This window comes from Carassius gibelio, chromosome B22 (assembly GCF_023724105.1).
Source record: "Carassius gibelio isolate Cgi1373 ecotype wild population from Czech Republic chromosome B22, carGib1.2-hapl.c, whole genome shotgun sequence".
Lineage (NCBI taxonomy): Eukaryota > Metazoa > Chordata > Actinopteri > Cypriniformes > Cyprinidae > Carassius > Carassius gibelio.
Window position 1 is genome coordinate 18,501,529 of NC_068417.1, and position 22,227 is coordinate 18,523,755.

A 22,227-nucleotide genomic window follows, 5' to 3' on the forward strand; every position below is an offset into this window, starting at 1 on the left:
GAGAATATATTTTGTTGTATGAATATCTGAACAAAGAAAATACATTCATGCATTATTTTTTTAAACACTTTAAAGTGGGTAATAGATCAACACCATGTTCACTTCATTTTCATCTTCACTTGTGTTTTTTTTTTTTTTTTTTTTGGAAATTCTGAAGAGAAGATGTGTACTAGCGCCCTCTACCTTATAATAATGAAAACACAGATTCTAGGAGCATAGCTCAAATATATTTAGACTTTTTGTAAGTATAAGTCAAGTATATTTAAATGTAATTTTAAGTATATTTCTAAGGAGAACATAAGCCCATTTCTGAGAAAACTTAAAGCCTAAACTAAAAGCATCCTTTCCTATTTTAGTTTAATAGCACACTTGAATAAACTTAATTTCTTTAAGGGATGATACGGTCTATGAAAAGCAACATTTGTGAGATCATCCTTTTTCATGTAAGCATAATTTCCACTGATATAGGTACTACAGTTCTTATAAAAAAAATGAATCTATTAAAACTAATGTGATCTTAATACTTTTTTTTTATTTTCTCCCCCAGTAATAGCTATGCAAACATCTAAAAGTTGTAGACCTACCGGTTTTATTTTACATCAGATTGTATGGCGCTATGCCATTTGACGTGCCATTTTACAATGAATATAAACATTTGTCACTTAAGTGGGCTAATGTGCGTTAACAACCTGCAAAAACTCATTTTATCATTACTCTGACATAAATAAATGCAGCAGTGGCACCATGGTACCATTCTATTGACATGGAACTTAAATGTTCACTTGAATCTTGCACTTGATTAACATGGTAAAAAAACACAGTATAATAATAGTACTTTGTTTTACTATTTGTAAATGTTATTCATTATGATTAAGATTATTCATTGAATGGTAAAGACTAGCAAACTGTCTCAGGCTGGAATAAACTGTTTTGTCGGCTGGATAGTGAAAATCTCAACAGCATCCACTCCCACCAAAAAAAAATCTAAAATCTTTTAAAGTAGGTTTCAGTTGAATTGTGCCTTCTATCACAAAGCTAAATCTACTCTGAACACAACAGGATCCGACTGTCTAGTTTTTTGACCTCAGTCAGACCTCAGATTGTATCCTGGTCTTTTAAAGCAGATAACACACCTGAATTGATTGTTTTCATTGTTTTTCTTAACAGTTTTGAGCAATTAATTCATATCAAACTGCTTTATTGTATAGAGATGTGTTATCAATTTTGGTTTTTATGAACTTTTAACCTTCTCACAGACCATGGACATCAGAAGACATTAATGAGGAGAAACTGTGTCGATGTTTGATGCTTGCTGAAGAGTTAGTAATTTATTGCTAAAAACACAATCCTGAATCAGCCACTTTCCACAAAGTACAGTTATTACAAATTTGCTACAGTTACAAATTACACAATAAAGTCTGAGATTCAGACGTTGATATAAGGACATTTAAATGCTATTATTAAAATCATAACAGTAATACATGTAAGGCAATTACTTTGATCAGTCACGGAGAGTTTGATCAATGCTCTGTAGTGAAACATGTAAATCACCTCCATCACTTCAGATTCCTGTAAAGCAACACAAACACAAAAGGTCAAAGGAGAAATACAATCCTGATGTTACAGAAGCAAAACCTACAGAAGCTCTAAAATAACCATTGACAAAAACCTGAAGTTATTTGAGAATGCATATTATAATATCTGTAACTGACATATGGAAAATGAAAAAAAAAAAAAAAAAAAAAAACATGTCTAAAATCACTAGTCACATGTAGCACATTTATGGGAAGGTGCAATGTCATGTAACTTTTTGTTTTTGTAGTGAAATGAGATTAAAAAAAAATGAATTAGAATTTGAAAGGCAATTTTTGTGTTTCTACAGAGCAAAATCCCCAGTGTTAATTTAACACTCTTGAGTGTGGACTCATATAAACACTGAAGCAGTGTTAAAAGTAACACTGAAGCAGAGTTGAAGTTAATGAGATAATTAAGAAGTTAATTGAGTTATGATTGAGCATTATTGAAGACACCTGATGTTAACAAGCAGAATCACCAACCGAGAAAATCACAATTTGTGTGTCACCATTATAGTGGTCAATGTTTGCTTTAGTTGGGATCTTGACCCTTCAATTATTATCTTTAGATTGTATGTGGCTGTGGTGACTGAATTATATCATACAGACAGACCATAGCAGAGGCAATCATGTGTGCTATTGATTGTGGTTTGAGCTTTTTGTTATAGAGTGACCTGAATGCTTGAGTTTAGGTTTCTTTACTGCATACATAAATTAAGTGAAAAAGAAAAGTAAGCAACCCAGCATTTCTGACATAGTATGACATGTTTTTAATAGTTAGTACTACGTAAAAAAGAAGTCTTTTGTTTAGACACACATACATCAGGAATCAGCGTGAGCATCACAACAACGGTGACCATCCAAAAAAGCATGTTGTAGCCAATAAAAACTCATCCATGGCTCCCATCATGCATTGCGGCATGAATAAATTATGAGCTGAACTGTCTTTTTAACTTTTATAATAACTATATTTCATTTTTGCTGTTTTTAATGTTAATTTTTTTGTATCTAGTTTTGTGATGTTCAGAGTTGGTCTGTTTATCTGAATATGTTGTTTGTCACCGTTGTTGAGATTCATACACTGATTATTGTTATCTGTGTGTGCCTAAAATTATAATTCTTTAATAAACAAAAAAATTAGAATCACTTGCAAGAAATACCTACAAAATGTATAGAAAATACAGATTTTTTTTTCATTGTGGAATCAAAGCTGTGACAAACAATGTGGAAGTTTTACTTTGAGAAAAGACTGTAAATGAGTTCAGTGATTCATGTCTAACAATGATTACATTAAAACATAATCATCAACACGCGATGATTTTTGCTCTTGGTTTGACAAACAAACTTTAAAAATAAAAAGTTACAAGCCAAGATCCCAGCTAAAGCAAACACTGACCACTATAATGGTGACACACAAATTGTGATTTTCTCGGTTGGTGATTCTGCTTGTTAACATCAGGTGTCTTCACTAATGCTCAATCATAACTCAATTAACTTCTTAATTATCTCATTAACTTCAACTCTGCTTCACTGTTACTTTTAACACTGCTTTAGTGTTTATATGAGTCCACACTCAGAGTGTTAAATTAACACCACTGGGCATTTTGCTCTGTACAATCTCTGTTCCTTTTCTCACATTTAAATTGGCAAGTGTCTTCAGCTTTTAGTCTCACAGGAAACCCAAGTGTTCAGCAGGAAGTTTAATAGTTTATTTTCACAGAAACGCTGTAAAAATGTAAACATTTTTAAAAGATGTAAAAATCAGTTTGAACCAGACGAGATCAGAATGTCTCATTTTTAGACTACAGAGCTCCTAAAACAGATGATGATATACAGTATACTATATATACACTAGAATTTAATGTTATTTTACACAAATCAATACATATTAGTGTACTGTAATATTAGTGTTTTTGTAAGCTTAATTAAGGTATTACTGAACTGTTGCAATAACCTATTCTGACATTAGGTCCCTATTCGTTGACTCCCTGACGAAGGCTTGTATGCCGAAACGCATCAGAGTTTTTAAAGGTTTATGATGACCAAGCCATAAAATAAAGGTTTTTTAATTTTTCTTAAAGAGAGTGCCTTGGAGTTTCCAATTTGTTCTATAACCTATTTTGACAGTTACCTGAATGTTTAATCTCTCAGTTTTAAGAACGGCCTTGGAGTCTATCCAAGAATTACAGAAGAGTTATTATATATTACATATAGTTTGATGATGTTTGACTGAGAATTGAAATAAAGAGAATGCCTCCATTTCCCTGAAGATGCAAATCTGGAGAATAATTGTGCTGTTGATCTGAATATCAGTGTCATTACCTGTGTCACTTTCAGATGATGAAGGATTTTCTGAAGTTACGGCAGAAGCGGGAGGATGAGCTGAAAAATATTCGATGTAGAATATTAGATATAATATATAGAACCACAGTAAGATGGCTGCAGTTTCTCAAGTCAATTCCTGTAACCTTCACCCAAAATATTTCACTAAATTATATCACTCGTTAACTTTTCTCTGAAAGAATACAGAGCAAGAAAAAGGTTACCATGAGAGTTGTTTAAAGTATTTAAAATCACCTGAAAACATAAAACCATTTCTGCCACAAGTTGTTCCTGTAGTTTTACTGTTAAATCCATGGTGAATGGTGGTGATTTGTGTTTATTGAACAATGTTTTTGCTGGTTTTCACATCAACCTTTCTTTGACTGAATGCGCACTGCAATGACATCATGGGACGCATTCGAACCCAAAATCTGCAGCAATTCCGAAAATTTAGAAGCTTTTGCGAAAATTGTGGCATTAACCACAATTTTAAAAATAACCCTATTTAATTTGCAATAAATTCAGCGATCGCAGAACACAAAATCCCAGAGGGACTGTATTATAACAATTTATTTGTAGGCAGTTAAGACTAGCAAACTGAATTGAGATGTTTTGTCAAATAATTTTCATCAATATAACAAACTTACTATGCCCTTAAATCATCTTTTAGGATGGATGAAGCCAATATGCAAAAAGAGATCATTTATTTTGCTCAAGTTTTATTTGCTTTACACAAATCATCTGAGGCTTGTTAAAGCAATTCATCATCTCCTCCTAGTGTTCTGACGTCAGAATGTCTGATTCTTCAGAAAAGGACTGATGTTGACCTCACAACACTGTAGCCACGCCCACCAGAGTACAGACAACCAATCAGAACACCGTTCCTGTGGTCTAAAGGGAAAACGCCCTAATAATTTAACACAACTGTTTCTTTTTCAAAAGGTTTCAATAGTTAAACCTGGATTTAACAGACTAAATAATTCTAACTTGAACAAAACAGGATCAGAGTGTCTTGTTTTTTTATTTTTTTATTTTTTATTTAGAGCTCTGGTTCTAGTCTGGTCTTTTGAAGCAGATGAGGATCCTGGAGCGCCTCCTTGTGACTAAACATGAAACTTCTCACATCTGCGATGTTATTGTGCGATGTTATTAGTGTGTGTGGGTGTTTGTTAGATTTCATTCTCAGAGGGGCTGTCTTATTGTGGGCGGTTTGATGCTCAATGCTCGGCCTGCCCACTTTCTGGGAAACCTCGACTCAGTTAGTAGATTTTTTTTTTTTTTTTATTTAACCTAATTGATTCCTTTCTTTATTGTCGTGGCTTCAGTTTTATTTGTAATGTAATAAAGCTTCATTTGATATGTTTTTATTTGATTTGTTGATTGGTATTTCCCCAGGTGTTCAGCCTGGGGTGGTTTAGTCGCTACTAGTGATAATTTAATCTAAGCCTATATATTGTTATGCCACATGTATATTATTCATTAAAAGTACATAGCCTACTGTATACCTAACAAACCAGAATAAAAAATCATGTGGGAAAATAAAAGAAGAAATGTGACAGAGTTAACGAGTGTACCTGAACATGGTCGACAGACTTCACTGATGTCCAGATGTTGAGTCTGGTTTGTGATGGGATTGTTGATCACACAGCTGTAGCTGTTTTTATCCTCATATTCCACCTCCAGAGGAAGAGAGAGACTGATGCTGAGATCAGACACACTGATGCTGGACAATAAACTGTTTCCTTTGTACCAGGAGAGAGTCACATCACCCACATTAACAGCTGAACACAGCAGTGAACAATCTGATGATGATGATGATGATGATGATGAAGATGAACATTGTGAAGAGTCTCTGGTAATGACAGGAACAGGCAGAGGAGCTGGAATTAGTAAACAACAGAGCTGTTATTTGTCAGTGATTTAATGTGTTGAGTATGTCTGTGTCAGTCATATTCAATGCATAAATACATAATCAGAGAATACAGTTTTATTATGTTAAATACTGATAATTAATGATACAATAAATATTTTTATACATTTATTAAAGGTATTTAGGAGCAAAAATACTTTGTTTTACTTTTATTTTAACATTTATTTATTTTTAAGATTACAATTATGTAAAATATCAAAGAAATGACTTAAGACGTATATTTATAATTCTCTACTCACCATAGACAGTGAGACTGAATGTGTTGAGCGGCGTCTCTGATCTGCTGCTGTGTACTTTATAAAGTCCAGAGTCTGTGCTTCTGGTGTTTGTGATGATCAGAGATCCAGTCTGATCCAGCTTCAGTCTGTCTCTGAATCTCCCATTAGCACTATCATCAAATATCGTCATCATATTGTTCTTTCGGTCGATTTGAGAGATGAGAATGTGTTTAGGTCCAAATCTCCACGTTATCTCATCATCTCTTTTCGTTTCAGTATCATGAGTGTGTAGAGTGACAGAATCTCCCTCCATCACTGACACTGACTTCACTTCATCTGCTCCAAACACACCTGAAGAACAATAACAGATCTTATTTGTACAGTACATACAGTAATAGACAGCTGTGTGTTGAGGTGCTGACTGGAATTATTTTCCCCTCACGTTTTTTTTTTTTTTTTTTTCAGTCATTGGTCTTTTTCTATAAATACTAAAACTATGTTCTGTTAAAGTTGTATTAATGGCATATTACCTCCAAGCAGACGTTTTTGAACCCAGAATACATGGCTGAAGATAATGTTTTTTAGGACATTAACATTACATTATTATTGTTATGTAACATGATTAGAAATGTTACAATAATAATAATAATAATAATAATAATAATAATATTGTTATGATGTTTATGAGATCAAAGCTACCAAACACCAAAATTGACCATGGTTTTACAAATAAATAAATAAACAAACAGTTACTATTGCTATAGATAAACCATGGTAACCACAAAATAAACCATGGTTTGCTTTACATTGACCATATTAAATATTATTTCTAAGAAAACAGACGGATGATTCACAAAATAAGAATGGTAATAACGGTACCTAAAACTATAAAAAAGTATTAAATGTCCCGTTAATCGTAATCCCATGTTTTTAACTTTAGTTTGTGTGTAATGTTGTTGTTAGAGTATAAATAATATCTGTAAAATTCTAAAGCTTTCTAAAGCAGATTTCTTAGTCTGATAGTCTGTGACTGTGTTCATCACTGTTTATTTGGGTGAAAATGTAAAAAATGCATTCATCATACTATTTTCAAACCAGTGAACTGCTATTAAATAGATTTCCCCATGAAGGCCTTGGTTCAGACAAATATGTACTCTCCAGATCAGGGCCTGTACAGACTCTATTGGTACCCCTTGATTCTAAAACAGAAATTTTTCAGTTGATCTCAACTTCACTTCAGAAAATCAAAGTAATTTTTTTTAAATACATATTAAACAATGCATGAAATTAGCAAATAAATTACCTTCTTGTTGTTTTACTGTTCACAAAATAACCACTAGATCACAACGTAACTGGACTTCTGGCCTATTCATGGTTTATTTTAAATGAAGACACGGTTTCACTTTATTTTAATTGTCCCTTTAACACATTCTGTTGACTGTAAGTAGCATTTTTTAATCTACTAACTCTCATTAGACTATTAGTAGAGTATTAGTAGACTTGAAGAATTAGGGTTAGAATAAGTTGACATGTAGGCTACTTGCAAATAGGGATGCTCCGGTACTAGTACCGGTACCAAAAGGTTCCCTGGCTAATTAAATTTGGAAGTGATCATCCTTATCCCCTTGAAGTGGGGACTTTGGAGTGAGTAGGGCATGTGCGTGCCATTAAATAGTCGTTAGGAATGCACTTTGCCAAAGGAGCAATATAATTTCCTCATAATCTTCAGCTGGAATGTTCCTGTGACAGCAGATTAACTGATGGACATCGACATAAAAACAATATACATTTAATGTTTTAAAAAGTTATATATATATTTGTTTTTATATATTATATACACTGTAAAACCCGACAAATAACTTAACTCAAACCGTTTGAGTAAACAGATTGCCTTGATTTAAACCATGTAAGTTTTTAAACTTGCATTTAAGTAATTAATTGATTAACTAAGTGCTGATTGAGAATTAGTGATGAACATCTGCTGTTAACAAACAGAATCACTTAAGAAAAGAGAAACACAAGAACTACTACAACTGACTTCAGACACAGACTTAGATGAAATCAACTCAAATAAAATACATGAAATCTCTCAAGATCTGATTAAACAACCCCACAAACAGCATCACCAGCTGTACTTATTAATAACCAGACTGACTTTATTTCTGTCAGACGTCTACAGAAGATCTGATTGAGAAGAACTTAAGGTTTAGATGTTGATTTATTGTATCATTTGAAGTAACCATGTTAGAGATCAGTGTTTGCTTTAGTTGGGCTCTTGGCTCTTGATTTCTGTCTTAGTCTTTTCTCTGGCTGTTATAACCATGTGTTTCTAAAACTCATCTGTCGTAACTCAAAAGCCCAGAAAAAAATATCATCAGGTGTTAACCTGTACCTAGGTGTAGGTTGTTATATTTTATAGCTGTGATGATAATTATCAGTTATTGAGCTGTACGGAGTCTAATCTCTGATGAAGTAGGTGTTGTGTAATTAGTAGAAGTGATTATAGTACAAATGATTCTAAGAGCCAGTGGTTTGGTGATCTTTAGTTAATATAAAAAGGACTTTCCAAACACTTTTTACACATACAATTTTCTTCTATGGCATGAATTGGTCAAACACAGACATTAATAATCAGAATACGAGCCTCTACAATGGTGACGAAAAAACACACACTGCAGTGCATGCTGTTTACTATTGTAGTACAAAACTCATCCATGGCTCCCAGCATGCTCTGCAGCATTTTTTTTTTTTTTTTATGGTCACCATTGTTGAGGTTCATATGCTGATTATTTATGTCTGTGTGTGACTTCTTAACAACATAGAAGACCAAACTTTTTGGAAAGTCCTTTATAATAACGGTTTATCACAGAACTACTGGCACTGAAACACTTTTACTATAATCAATCTATTTAAATAACACCAGTTTTACCAGAAATTAGACACCGTACACCTCAATAATTGATGATTATCATCACCAATATAAAGTTTAAGGTACAGGTTAACACATGATTATATTCCTTCTAGGCTTTTGAGTTGCAACAAATGTGTTTTAGAAACACACAGTTATAACAGCCAGAGAAAAGACTAAGACAGAAATCAAGGGTCAAGAGCCCAACTAAAGCAAACAGTGATCTCTAACGTGGTTACTTCAAATGAAACAATAAATCAACATCTAAACCTTAGTTCATTCTCAATAAGATCTTCTGTAGACGTCTGACAGAAATAAAGTCAGTCTGGTTATTAATAAGTGGAGCTGGTGATGCTGTTTGTGGGGTTGTTTAATCAGATCTTGAGAGATTTCATGTATTTTATTTCAGTTGATTTCATCTAAGGCTGTGTCTGAAGTCAGTTGTAGTAGTTCTTGTGTTTCTCTTTTCTTCAGTGATTCTGTTTGTTAGCAGCAGCTGTTCATCACTAATTCACAATCAACACTTAGTTAATCAATTAATTACTTAAATGCAAAGTTTTAAAACTTACATTGTTTAAAACGAGGCAATCTGTTTACTCAAACGGTTTGAGTTAAGTTACTTGTCAGGTTTTACAGTGCAATTTCTTTTGTCTAATTTAATTTAAATTTACTCAATAAAATTTAACAGGTCAAGTTACATGTACTTATTGTTTTTTTTTTTTGTTGTTTTTTTTTTTTTTTTTTACTTAACTTAGTTACGTAGATTTATAATTTCCAAATGTATATATTACTTAGTTTACAGAATGCAGCTGATAGATGCTCCCAGCAATTTTTATGTTTGTTGTTATTATTTATATTAACGTTGTTATTATGAACAGTTCTAAGAATTAAAGTCTTTGTCAGAGGCCTTTTTATTCTTAATTTTGACATTAATTTTCATTTTTACACTAGACACATATCGGTTCAAAATATCGGTTATCGGTCTCCTTGATCTGTAATAATCGGTATCGGCATCGGCCCTGAAAAATGCATATCGGTCGTTCCGTACCTAAAAGTTATATTTTTAATTCTCTACTCACCATTTATTTTTAAGATTACAATGATGTAAAATATCAAAGAAATAAAGCAAGACTTATTTATAATTCTCTACTCACCGTAGACAGTGAGACTGAATGTGTTGAGCGGCGTCTCTGATCTGCTGCTGTGTACTTTATAAAGTCCAGAGTCTGTGCTTCTGGTGTTTGTGATGGTCAGAGATCCAGTCTGATCCACCTTCAGTCTGTCTCTGAATCTCCCATCAGCACTATCATCAAATATCGTCATCATATTGTTCTTTCGGTCGATTTGAGAGATGAGAATGTGTTTAGGTCCAAATCTCCACGTTATCTCATCATCTCTTTGCGTTTCAGTATCATGAGTGTGTAGAGTGACAGAATCTCCCTCCATCACTGACACTGACTTCACTTCATCTGCTCCAAACACACCTGAAGAACAATAACAGATCTTATTTGTACAGTACATACAGTAATAGACAGCTGTGTGTTGAGGTGCTGACTGGAATTATTTTCCCCTCATGGTTTTTTTTTTTTTTTTTTTTCAGTCATTGGTCTTTTTCTATAAATACTAAAACTATGTTCTGTTAAAATTGTATTAATGGCATATTACCTCCAAGCAGACATTTTTGAACCCAGAATACATGGCTGAAGAAAATGTTTTTTAGGACATTAACATTACATTTTTATTGTTATGTAACATGATTAGAAATGTTACAACAACAACAACAACAACAACAACAACAATAATAATAATAATAATAATAATAATAATAATAATATTGTTATGATGCTTATGAGATCAAAGCTACCAAACACCAAAATTGACCATGGTTTTACAAATAAATAAATAAACAAACAATTACTATTGCTATAGTTAAACCATGGTAACCACAAAATAAACCATGGTTTGCTTTACATTGACCATATTAAATATTATTTCTAAGAAAACAGACGGATGATTCACAAAATAAGAACGGTAATAACGGTACCTAAAACGATAAAAAAGTATTAAATGTCCCGTTATTCTTGATCCCATGTTTTTAACTTTAGTTTGTGTGTAATGTTGTTGTTAGAGTATAAATAATATCTGTAAAATTCTAAAGCTTTCTAAAGCAGATTTCTTAGTCTGATAGTCTGTGACTGTGTTCATCACTGTGTATTTGGGTGAAAATGTAAAAAATGCATTCATCATACTATTTTCAAACCAGTGAACTGCTATTAAATAGATTTCCCCATGAAGGCCTTGGTTCAGACAAATATGTACTCTCCAGATCAGGGCCTGTACAGACTCTATTGGTACCCCTTGATTCTAAAACAGAAATTTTTCAGTTGATCTCAACTTCACTTCAGAAAATCAAAGTAATTTTTTTTAATAAATATTAAACAATGCATGAAATTAGCAAATAAATTACCTTCTTGTTGTTTTACAGTACACAAAATAACCACTAGATCACAACGCAACTGGACTTCTGGCCTATTCATGGTTTATTTTAAATGAAGACACGGTTTCACTTTATTTTAATTGTCCCTTTAACACATTCTGTTGACTGTAAGTAGCATTTTTTAATCTACTAACTCTCATTAGACTATTAGTAGAGTATTAGTAGACTTGAAGGATTAGGGTTAGAATAAGTTGACATGTAGGCTTCTTGCAAATAGGGATGCTCCGGTACTAGTACCGGTACCAAACGGTTCCCGGGCTAATTAAATTTGGAAGTGATCATCCTTATCCCCTTGAAGTGGGGACTTTGGAGTGAGTAGGGCATGTGCGTGCCATTAAATAGTCGTTAGGAATGCACTTTGCCAAAGGAGCAATATAATTTCCTCATTATCTTCAGCTGGAATGTTCCTGTGACAGCAGATTAACTGATGGACATCGACATAAAAACAATATACATTTAATGTTTTAAAAAGTTATATATATATTTGTTTTTATATATTATATACACTGTAAAACCCGACAAATAACTTAACTCAAACCGTTTGAGTAAACAGATTGCCTTGATTTAAACCATGTAAGTTTTAAAACTTACATTTAAGTAATTAATTGATTAACTAAGTGCTGATTGAGAATTAGTGATGAACATCTGCTGTTAACAAACAGAATCACTGAAGAAAAGAGAAACACAAGAACTACTACAACTGACTTCAGACACAGACTTAGATGAAATCAACTGAAATAAAATACATGAAATCTCTCAAGATCTGATTAAACAACCCCACAAGCAGCATCACCAGCTCCACTTATTAATAACCAGACTGACTTTATTTCTGTCAGACGTCTACAGAAGATCTTATTGAGAATGAACTAAGGTTTAGATGTTGATTCATTGTTTCATTTGAAGTAACCATGTTAGAGATCACTGTTTGCTTTAGTTGGGCTCTTGACCCTTGACTTCAGTCTTTCTGTTTTCTCTGGCTTTTTAAAACGTATTTAAATAAATAAATAAATAAAACATTTATAACAGTGAAACAGCGACATCTGCTGACGGACACATGCTGCACTGTCGTAGGAACATCCCAGCTGAAGATAATGAGGAAATTATGTTGCTCTTTTAGCAAAGTGCATTCCTAACGACTACTTAATGGCACGCACATGCCCTATTCACTCCAAAGTCCACACTCCAAGGGGATAGGGATGATCACTTTCATTTGGAATTTGCCCAGGAACCATTTGGTACCGGTAAGTTATATAAGCTTTTTATCGTAATGTACTGTAAAAGTCACAAATTAGCTGGTCTTGAAGGGATAGTTCACCCAAAAATGAAAATTTGATGTTTATGTGCTCCCTCCGGGCATTCAGGATGTATGTGACTTTGTTTCTTCAGTAGAACACAAATTATAATTTTTAACTTCAGTTGTTACAGTCTCTCAGTTGTACAATGCATGGAAATGGTAACAGAATCTAAAAGTAAAAGAGTAAAAGATTAAAAAAAAACATGCACAATCAAATCAATCACATTGTCAGGTAGGACTCGGGACACATATGTAAAGGTGAATTCAGAATTGTGTTTATTAAATAAAAGTTCAAGTGCTCAGTGTATTTTCAGTTCCTTAGTGCTCGGTGAAGCTCCGTTCTTCTAGTGTGGGCAGTATGGTATTCATGTGGAATGGGGAATCACACAGGTGAGTTCGTTCAGAATGCAGATGTCAAAGCCACAGTCACTGATCACTCACTAATGTTCTCTTCCTTCTTATAAGCCTAAGACAGTACCAGCTCGGAGTAAACACGGAAGAATACAACGACCGTTGAATCATTTGATGTTGCACGGTGATCCACGGTCCTGGGAACAGCAGAACAAGAACTCAGGTTAGTGTAACACTAAGGTGAGTATACGTTACGTCTGGATTGCAGGAGCTTAGGAGACAACGTTGAGGAGATCGTTCCTGTTCCTGGAGGCTTGACGGGGAACTGAGGTACAGAGTGCTTTTATGGTGTCTCTGATTGGTTCCGTGATGCGTGGCTGGTTAGTAATCAGGTCACTGTGAGCATTGGTGATTGGTGCAGACCGGGCTTGCCAGATCCCTGACACTTCCCCCCCTTCAAGGTCCGTGCCAGCGGACCTAACTCTCAGACGCCGTGGTGGTCTACCTCTGGGTCGTAGAGAGGGTTTTTCGGGATTCTGGGTATGAAAGTCTGTGTGCAGGTTGGGTTCGAGGATATCTTGACGAGGCACCCAACATCTTTCCTCTGGTCCATAGTCCTCCCAGTCTACAAGATACTCCAATCACCCACCACAACGTCGGGAGTCCAGTATCTCTCCTACATTGTAGATGGGTTCTGCGTCAATGGGTGGCAACGGGTGTTCGTCATCAGGGACTGGGTCTGCGGAGGGAACAAAGACAGGTGCGTGATGGGGTTTTAGCAGGGGTGTTGGGGTTGGGGTGTATCCGATATTGAGCAGGCAGGCGTAGATGATACGTGACAGGATTAATTTGTTGTTCAATGGGAAAAGGTCCAATGTACTTAGGGCTGAGCTTTCTGCAGGGTTGTCTCAAACGGATATCTCGGGTAGAGAGCCACACCAGTTGACCAGGTTGGTGTGTGGTGGTCGGCCTTCGGTGAGTATCAGCAAAGTGTTGTTGACGATTCACGGCTTGTTGGAGATTCTGGTGGGCCTGGTCCCAAACCCTCTCACTATTCTGGAACCAGGTGTTGACAGCAAGGACTTCCGAGGGCTCAACTGACCAGGGAAACAGTGGAGGCTCATAACCTAGGGTACATTGAGACTTTGAGCGGATTCGGCACAGATGAGGTAATGATTCCAAAGGTTTTGGTTCTGATGGCAGAAAGTTCGTAAGAAGTGACTGATATCCTGAATCTTGCGCTCAGTTTGTTATATAGCCGGAAGTGAGACTGACAGTGACATTGAGTAATGAGAAGAATGCCCGCTCTGCAAAGAAGCAACAGTTTTATTTACAACGGGGTTGCTGTTCCAACAGAGGAGTGTACCTGGGAGATAAGGGCCCTGCGATGATCCTTGGATACAAATGTCTTCCCAGGTGGGCATGCGGGTGGAATGGGTTGCTGTTGAGCTTGTTCTCTGAGCATTTCAAATCCCACTGAATAGGATTAACAAACAGGTTGGTGGGTAGTATGGGCTCTGGTTCCTCAGGGGTTTCCTCAAGGGCGTAGAGACGAGACAGGGTATCTGCTCAGGTGTTCTTTGATCGTGGACGATAGGCGATCTGAAAGTGGAATCTTGTGAGGAATAGAGCCCACCTGGCTCGACGAGGGTTGAGTCTCTTGCCTTCATTCATATATTGTAGGTTCTTATGATCTGTAAGTACAAGAAACGGCTGTCGGGCCTCCTTTAGTGCTTGGATGACTTGTTCAGCTTCCCGGGTCCATTGGATAATTTTGGGTTTCCCCTTTAAGAGAGAGGCAAGCGGGCAGTAATTATACTGTACTTGTTAATAAATATACGGTAGAAATTAGTGACCCAAAAAACTTTGTAGCTCCTTTATGGTCTTAGGTGTTTGCCATGATTTAATGGCTTGGGTTTTACTGTTATCCATCCTCACCCCTTCCTTGTTGATCATGTAACCTAGGAACTCAATGGACTGTTGATGAAAGACACACTTCTTAGCTTTGACATAAAGGGAGAATTCTCTGAGACATTGGAGTATTTGGCAACATGATACTGGTGATCCTTTTCATTAGGTGAATAAATGAGGATGTCATCTAAATACACAAGAGAAAACTGGTTCAGGTACTCACTGAGAACTTTGTCCATAAAGCTTTGGAAGATGGAGGGGGCGTTTACTAGACCATACGGCATCACCAAGTATTCGTAGTGTCCAGCAGGGGTGATGAAAGCCGTTTTCCACTCATCCCCCTCTCTTATTTTGACCAGGTTGTATGCGCTCCGTAAGTACGGTTTTGTAAAGATACGGGCATCCCTGAGCTGTTTGAGGGAATATGAGATTAGTGGAAGAGGATAGCTGAACTTTACCATTATTTTATTCAAGGCTCTGTAGTTGATGCATGGTCTCAACCCTCCATCCTTCTTTGGAACAAAGAAGAAACTAGCTGCTGCTGGAGAAGTGGATGGCCGAATGTACCCTTGTCTTAGGGCTTCCTCCACGTATTCTCTCATTGCCTCTCCTCCCCCGCAGTACAGTCATAATCTCTGTTCTTTGCGACGATTTTTTTCCTCTGGAGATAGTCATTGGGAATGCACTTGCATCTTTTCTGGGGATGGCTCAGGAGTTTTCTCAGGCATGCTTGAGCGAGGAAAATGATTCACTTGGTTTGCTTCTTCATAGCAAGACTGTGACCTTAGGTTAACATGCAGAGCTTGTTGCACAAATTTTTCCAATCCCAGATTGTCATCATATATGGCGAGCTTGAGTCGGAGTGCAGGATTTAGTTCTCGTCAATATATGTACAGTTAGTGGGGCCTTTTCATTCCAACCACTTGCTGCGGCCAAAGTGTGAACCTCAAAGGAAAACTCTGAGAAGGTCCTTTTGCCCTGTCGCAGATTTAAGAGCTGATCGTTGACCGAGGAATCCCCCAGCAGACGTCCAAACACTTACTTGAAATGAAGAAAGACTTATAAGTGCATTACCGCCACCTATCTTTCAAGAAGACCATTGGACACTCTATCTACAATCTCAATTAGGAGTGTCAATGGTCCACTTAAGAGATTACCTTTATTAACTCATTATTAACGAGTTAATAGCTGATCATACTGATTGAGAGTTATACAGAGTATGAGCGATTTTGTATTAAATTTACATTTATACATTCAGCAGACGCTTTTATCTAAAGCGACTTACAGGGCATTCAGGCTATACATTATAGAGCATAAGATCTGCCCGAACCTGACGGGACCCCTATCAGACCCGACGGGTTCCGTCAGGTTCTGGCTTAATTTGGGCAGAGGTGCTGGAAACATGAGAATAAGAGAAAAATAAATTAATAAACAACAGAGCCGTGTCAGTGATGCTTTGAGTGTGTCTGTCTCATTTCATAATCAGACAAGAAAATGCTATTTGTTAAATGCTGATCATTGTGTTACTAATTATCATTTTAATACATTTATTTATTAGCAAGGTATTTAGAAGCAAACATCTTTCACTAAGATTTTCACTATCATTTTAATACTTATTTTATATTTTTATTATATATTAACACTATTAATATTATGTCAGATATTAAAGCATGAATATGACTCAGTAAAGGCCTACAAGTAGGGGTCGACCGATTATCGACGTGGCCGATTATCGGCGCCGATATTAAGCATTTTTATTGTTATCGGCATCGGCCATTTTCAAAACCGATTTGCCTATAAAACCATTTTATTTTGAAATGCGCAATCTGGCACTGATCCACCCTTATGAAAATTAACCATGGTTTTACTACAAATAAAACCAAAAAACCATGGTTTTGCTAAATTAACCATAGTTTAACCATGGTATTTGTAGTAAATCTGTGGTTATACAAATGGTAGTCAACACGCCAAAAAACCATGGGTTACTACAGTTTTACTATAATAAAACCATGGTTATTTTTTGCAGCCACCTCAGTCAGAGCGCACCGCTCTGTGGCCTAGACTAAGCCCCGCCCATCGTCCGTCTGATTTGTTAGGAGTCACGAGCCTGGCCAATCAATACGGCTGGCGCTGCTGGAAAATGTTCCGTTCTCACACCGAAAGCACAGGAGCTGCTTCAGTGATCATCATCACACATCAATAAGTTATCTCTCGAAGGTAAGAATGCAGTAAACGTTCCTGAAGTTGCAATAAATCACTACACTGAAGTTGCAAAACAAATATAATCGATTTATGATGACAAGCCCCGTTCAGTTATTATACTGTGAATTCCCGGTCAATGTCCGTCATTGCAGTGATATGCTTTAACGGATCATCACATCAGTGCTGAGATAGTGAAACTAAAACCTACTTCTCTCACCATTCGGCCAACTTAATGTTATTGTGAATAGATTATCAACACGAATGAATTCACTCACGTCTGCTGCTTTTTTTGTGTGTTGTTCACATAGCTTCGCTGAATAGAGTCCGTTCCTCTATAGTCAAAAAAATTGCGCATATTTGGATAAATATTGCTTTATTCTAACATGATTGCAAAATAATTTATCATACAGATTCAGAATTACCATTATGCAATTTTGAAGAGCTGAAAGGGCATCAAGCGCGAGCTCTGACGCCCTGACGCGACGCGAGCTCCCTATTACTGATTTAGTTATCTCCGCGACCGCGCTCTCTCATTTGACTAATAACCCTATGCTAATAACGTAAATTGTCAATAATCTCACATTGCACGTTTCTGGATGACGCTGTCCTGTATACTTCCTAGTTTGTATCGCCGTGATAAACAGTCAAACAAACATTTACACATCAAAAAAAATAAATAAATAAAAATAAAACACTATTACAATATGGGTTGTGTGTGATTTTAATGCAATCCTGGGTTGCAAATAAAAGGCTAAATATAACACACACACACACACACACACACACACACACACACACACACACACACACACATATATATATATATATATATATGTGTGTGTAACATAGTTAAAAAGGTTCAGGTTAAATCCTACTAAATGTGAGTATGGTGCCACCTACTGTCACAAAGTGTACCTGCAGCGAACGCTAGTAATGACGAAGGATTATGGGTAATCCTCAAAGTAATGGAGGATTTCCCTTGAGGTAACGTGTCTATGAATGTCCGTGGACTAAACAGTGTTAACTCACTTTAAAAGCATGTAAAAGTTAAGCTAGATTATGTGTTTTATAGCCGATAGAAAGTCTCTCAAGTATAGCAAGCTAACTTTAAAATGATGCCGTCTTTCCAGAAAGATCATGCGCTGTTTATCCACATGAGATGACTACTCAACACTGTTTTCCTTTGTCATAAATGCAGGTATGTGACCATATGTTGATAGAAAGTGTTGTAATGTTTGAACATATGATTGAGGTATTTTATGCTGTTTGTCTGCCTCCAGTATGTTGAATTGTAACGAAGTTACATGATTGTTTAGACATAAGTGACTGTTAACATAAAATGTAAAGGTAACTGTAGGAAATCTGTGCAATTACATTTTGTTGTTTTCCTCCTTGCAAGATTAAGAGGGATAATTTGATGTGTTTTAATTATTTTGTTTGAGTTTAAATTCACTATACGATCAATATGTCAAACTGTATTTTAATTTTGTGTAGAGCTTTAAGAGTAGTACATATGGGTAATCCTCAAAGTAATGGAGGATTTCCCTTGAGAAAGATCATGCGCTGTTTATCCACATGAGATGACTACTCAACACTGTTTTCCTTTGTCATAAATGCAGATGTGGAATAAACCTGCTGTTACCACAAACCTGACGGTGTCCGAGAGAGTATATTAGGCAGAAGACGTAACACAGGGGTTATATATATATATATATATATATATATATATATATATATATATATATATATATATATATACGTGTGTGTGTGTGTGTGTGTGTATATGTGTGTGCTTTTTTAGTTAATCCATTGATGTGCATTAGACTATTAATTGAGTAGTCACCTCTATTATTTTAGGCTATGTTTTATTCATCAGAAAATAATTATGAGAGATTAAGCTATTGCACATTTCTAACATGTAAATTATTGATGCCAATACTTCCCTTTCCCTAAGCTGTTTAGCTGTAGTAAAATATCCATAGGCTTAATCATGAAACATACTGTGGTCCCACTTTTAACTCTCTCTTTATCTTACCCTCATTGTAGATGCATTCACAGAAGAAGACAACATTTAGAAATGCAGTGTGGGAGTACTACACTCAACGAACACCAGGGCAGGCAGTGTGCAATACATGTAAAAATGTTGTGAGTATGAGTGGTACTTTTATAGAATGCTGCTGATGGATGCAAGTTTTACTTAGTTTACAGAATGCTGCTGATGGATGCTCCCAGCACTTTTTATGTTTGTTGTTATTATTTATATTAATGTTGTTATTATGAACAGTTCTCAGAATTAAAGTCTTTGTCAGAAGCCTTTTTATTCTTAATTTTGACATTAATTTTCATTTTTACACTAGACACATACCGGTTCAAAATATCGGTTATCGGTCTCCTTGATCTGTAATAATCGGTATCGGCATCGGCCCTGAAAAATGCATATCGGTCGTTCCCTACCTACAAGTTATATTTTTAATTTTCTACTCACCATTTATTTTTAAGATTGCAATCATGTAAAATATCAAAGAAATAAAGCAAGACTTATTTATAATTTTCTACTCACCGTAGACAGTGAGACTGAATGTGTTGAGCGGCGTCTCTGATCTGCTGCTGTATACTTTATAAAGTCCAGAGTCTGTGCTTCTGGTGTTTGTGATGATCAGAGATCCAGTCTGATCCAGCTTCAGTCTGTCTCTGAATCTCCCATCAGCACTATCATTATAAAACCTGCTCTTATTGTGGCGTTTGTTGATTTTAGCTAAGAGAATTTGTCCAAATCTCCACGTTATCTCATCATCTCTTTGCGTTTCAGTATCATCAGTGTTTAAAGTGACAGAATCTCCCTCCATCACTGACACTGACTTCACTCCATCAACATCAAACACACCTGAAGAACATAAAGGAACAGAGAGATGAAGTGATAGAAATACTACGTAATCATATGTTCAGAAAAACTGATTAATAAAGGTATTTATAACCTACTATCAATCCTCAAATAGAAAGGTAATATATTTAGTATCAAAGAAATATATCATGTATGTTGGGCTATTTTTTATTATTTTTTATTGTACAGCAAGAAAACACACACATGATGGAAATCCACTGTCTCAATCTCTCTAAAACTCACCCCAGGCTTTATTTAATTCTGTATTTTTCATTAGGCTATTATTATTTTGATTTCTTTGTAGACAATTGCAAAGTCTACAAAGACAACTAGCAAACTGAATTGAGATGATTTGTCAAATATATTTAATCAATAAGTGCTCAATAAATGACTGTACTCTTAAATAATATTTTAGGGTGGATGACGGCAATATACAAAAATAGCAAATTTATTTAGCATATTTTTTTTAAATTTTATTACAGATCCTTTTTTTTTTTTTTTTTTTTTTTTTTTTTATACATATTATCATCTGAGGCTTGTTAAAGCGCATCATCATCTCCTCCTAGTGTTCTGACGTCAGAATGTCTGATTCTTCAGTAAAGGACTGATGTTGACCTCACAACACTGTAGCCACGCCCACCAGAGTACAGACAACCAATCAGAACACCGTTCCTGTGGTCTAAAGGGAAAACGTCCTAATAATTTAACACAACTGTTTCTTTTTCAAAAGGTTTCAATAGTTAAACCTGGATTTAACAGACTAAATAATTCTAACTTGAACAAAACAGGATCAGAGGGTCTTGTTTTTATTTTTTATTTAGAGCTCTGGTTCTAGTCTGGTCTTTTGAAGCAGATGAGGATCCTGGAGCGCCTCCTCGTGACTAAACATGAAACTTCTCACATCTGCGATGTTATTTTGCGATGTTATTAGTGTGTGTGGGTGTTTGTTAGATTTCATTCTCAGAGGGGCTGTCTTATTGTGGGCGGTTTGATGCTCAATGCTCGGCCTGCCCACTTTCTGGGAAACCTCGACTCAGTTAGTAGATTTTTTATTTTTATTTAACCTAATTGATTCCTTTCTTTATTGTCGTGGCTTCAGTTTTATTTGTAATGTAATAAAGCTTCATTTGATATGTATCCATGCCTCATGGTTCAGGTGATTTTGATGGAATGAACGAGCTTCGTACCTTTTTGTTGATTGGTATTTCCCCAGGTGTTCAGCCAGGGGTGATTTAGTCGCTACTAGTGATAATTTAATCTAAGCCTATATATTGTTATGCCACATGTATATTATTCATTAAAAGTACATAGACTACTGTATACCTATCAAACCATGTAGATCATGTGAAAAGAAAAAAGAAATGTGACAGAGTTAACTATGGAAGCATATGGGTAGCATTATTCAATTTGGGATGTAATATGCAAAATGACAATGCAATATGTAAAATGGCAATGCATTTCTGTATTTACATTTACATTTTCCAATACATTTGTGCAACGTTTGGTGCAAAATGAAAATGAAAATTAAATTACATAATTTTCATTTGCCATTTACTACACCAGTTTTAATATGTAAAATGAATATTAATTTTAACGCTTTATAAGTTGCAAAATTAAAATGAAAATGTATTACAGAAATGATTAGATATGTCTAAACATGTTAAAGCAAAAACTGTGGCAAAATGATCATTTAAATGCTATTTTTCTTAATTGCATTAACACTCACAGTCAAGACACTTACGATTGCATTTTCATTCGGTGTCCCGCAATAAATGTAGCAAAATTCAATGTGCACATTGAAAATGCATTCCGAGCCGATCACGTGTCCCCGCCCTCGCGCCACGTCAATCATTGTGTGAACAAGGCGGGGCTTACAGAAGGTCAGAGACTCAAATCTCAAGGAGCGGATTCAAGTGAGACAAGATGGACAAGACAGTTGGTCCGTGTGTGTTTTGATCATTTCGGTTTATGGCTTCAATATTTCATTCGCACTTGTGGGCGGAGCTGAAACGCTGCTTTCATCTGATTGGTGTAATCGCTCCACCTTCAGCTGGGTCTTGTCAATCTTTCAGACAGAATAAGAGTCAGTGCGAGTGAAGCACTGTAATGTCTGAAACTACACTCACTGTAAATTAGCAT

At 35.7% G+C, this 22,227-nt stretch overlaps 1 protein-coding gene across 11 annotated transcripts in view; it reads right to left on the bottom strand.

Annotated features, from left to right (window-relative positions):
* Positions 1-1,301: 1,301 nt before the first annotated feature.
* Positions 1,302-22,227, bottom strand: part of LOC127986815 (hemicentin-1) — a 159,527-nt gene continuing 138,601 nt past the window's right edge. For 4 of the 11 annotated variants that reach the window (XM_052589067.1, XM_052589077.1, XM_052589070.1 and 1 more), the window contains 6 exons: positions 19,768-20,091; positions 10,107-10,436; positions 6,066-6,395; positions 5,471-5,776; positions 3,897-3,956; positions 1,302-1,569 (listed from right to left, as the gene is read on the bottom strand). In XM_052589067.1, the coding sequence (XP_052445027.1) occupies positions 1,562-1,569; positions 3,897-3,956; positions 5,471-5,776; positions 6,066-6,395; positions 10,107-10,436; positions 19,768-20,091 (1,358 nt within the window). In that variant the 3' untranslated portion in view covers positions 1,302-1,561. Of the gene's footprint in view, positions 1,570-3,896; positions 3,957-5,470; positions 5,777-6,065; positions 6,396-10,106; positions 10,437-19,767; positions 20,096-22,227 lie in introns of all 11 variants that reach the window. The other 7 variants (XM_052589068.1, XM_052589071.1, XM_052589074.1 and 4 more) reach the window with 6 other exon arrangements.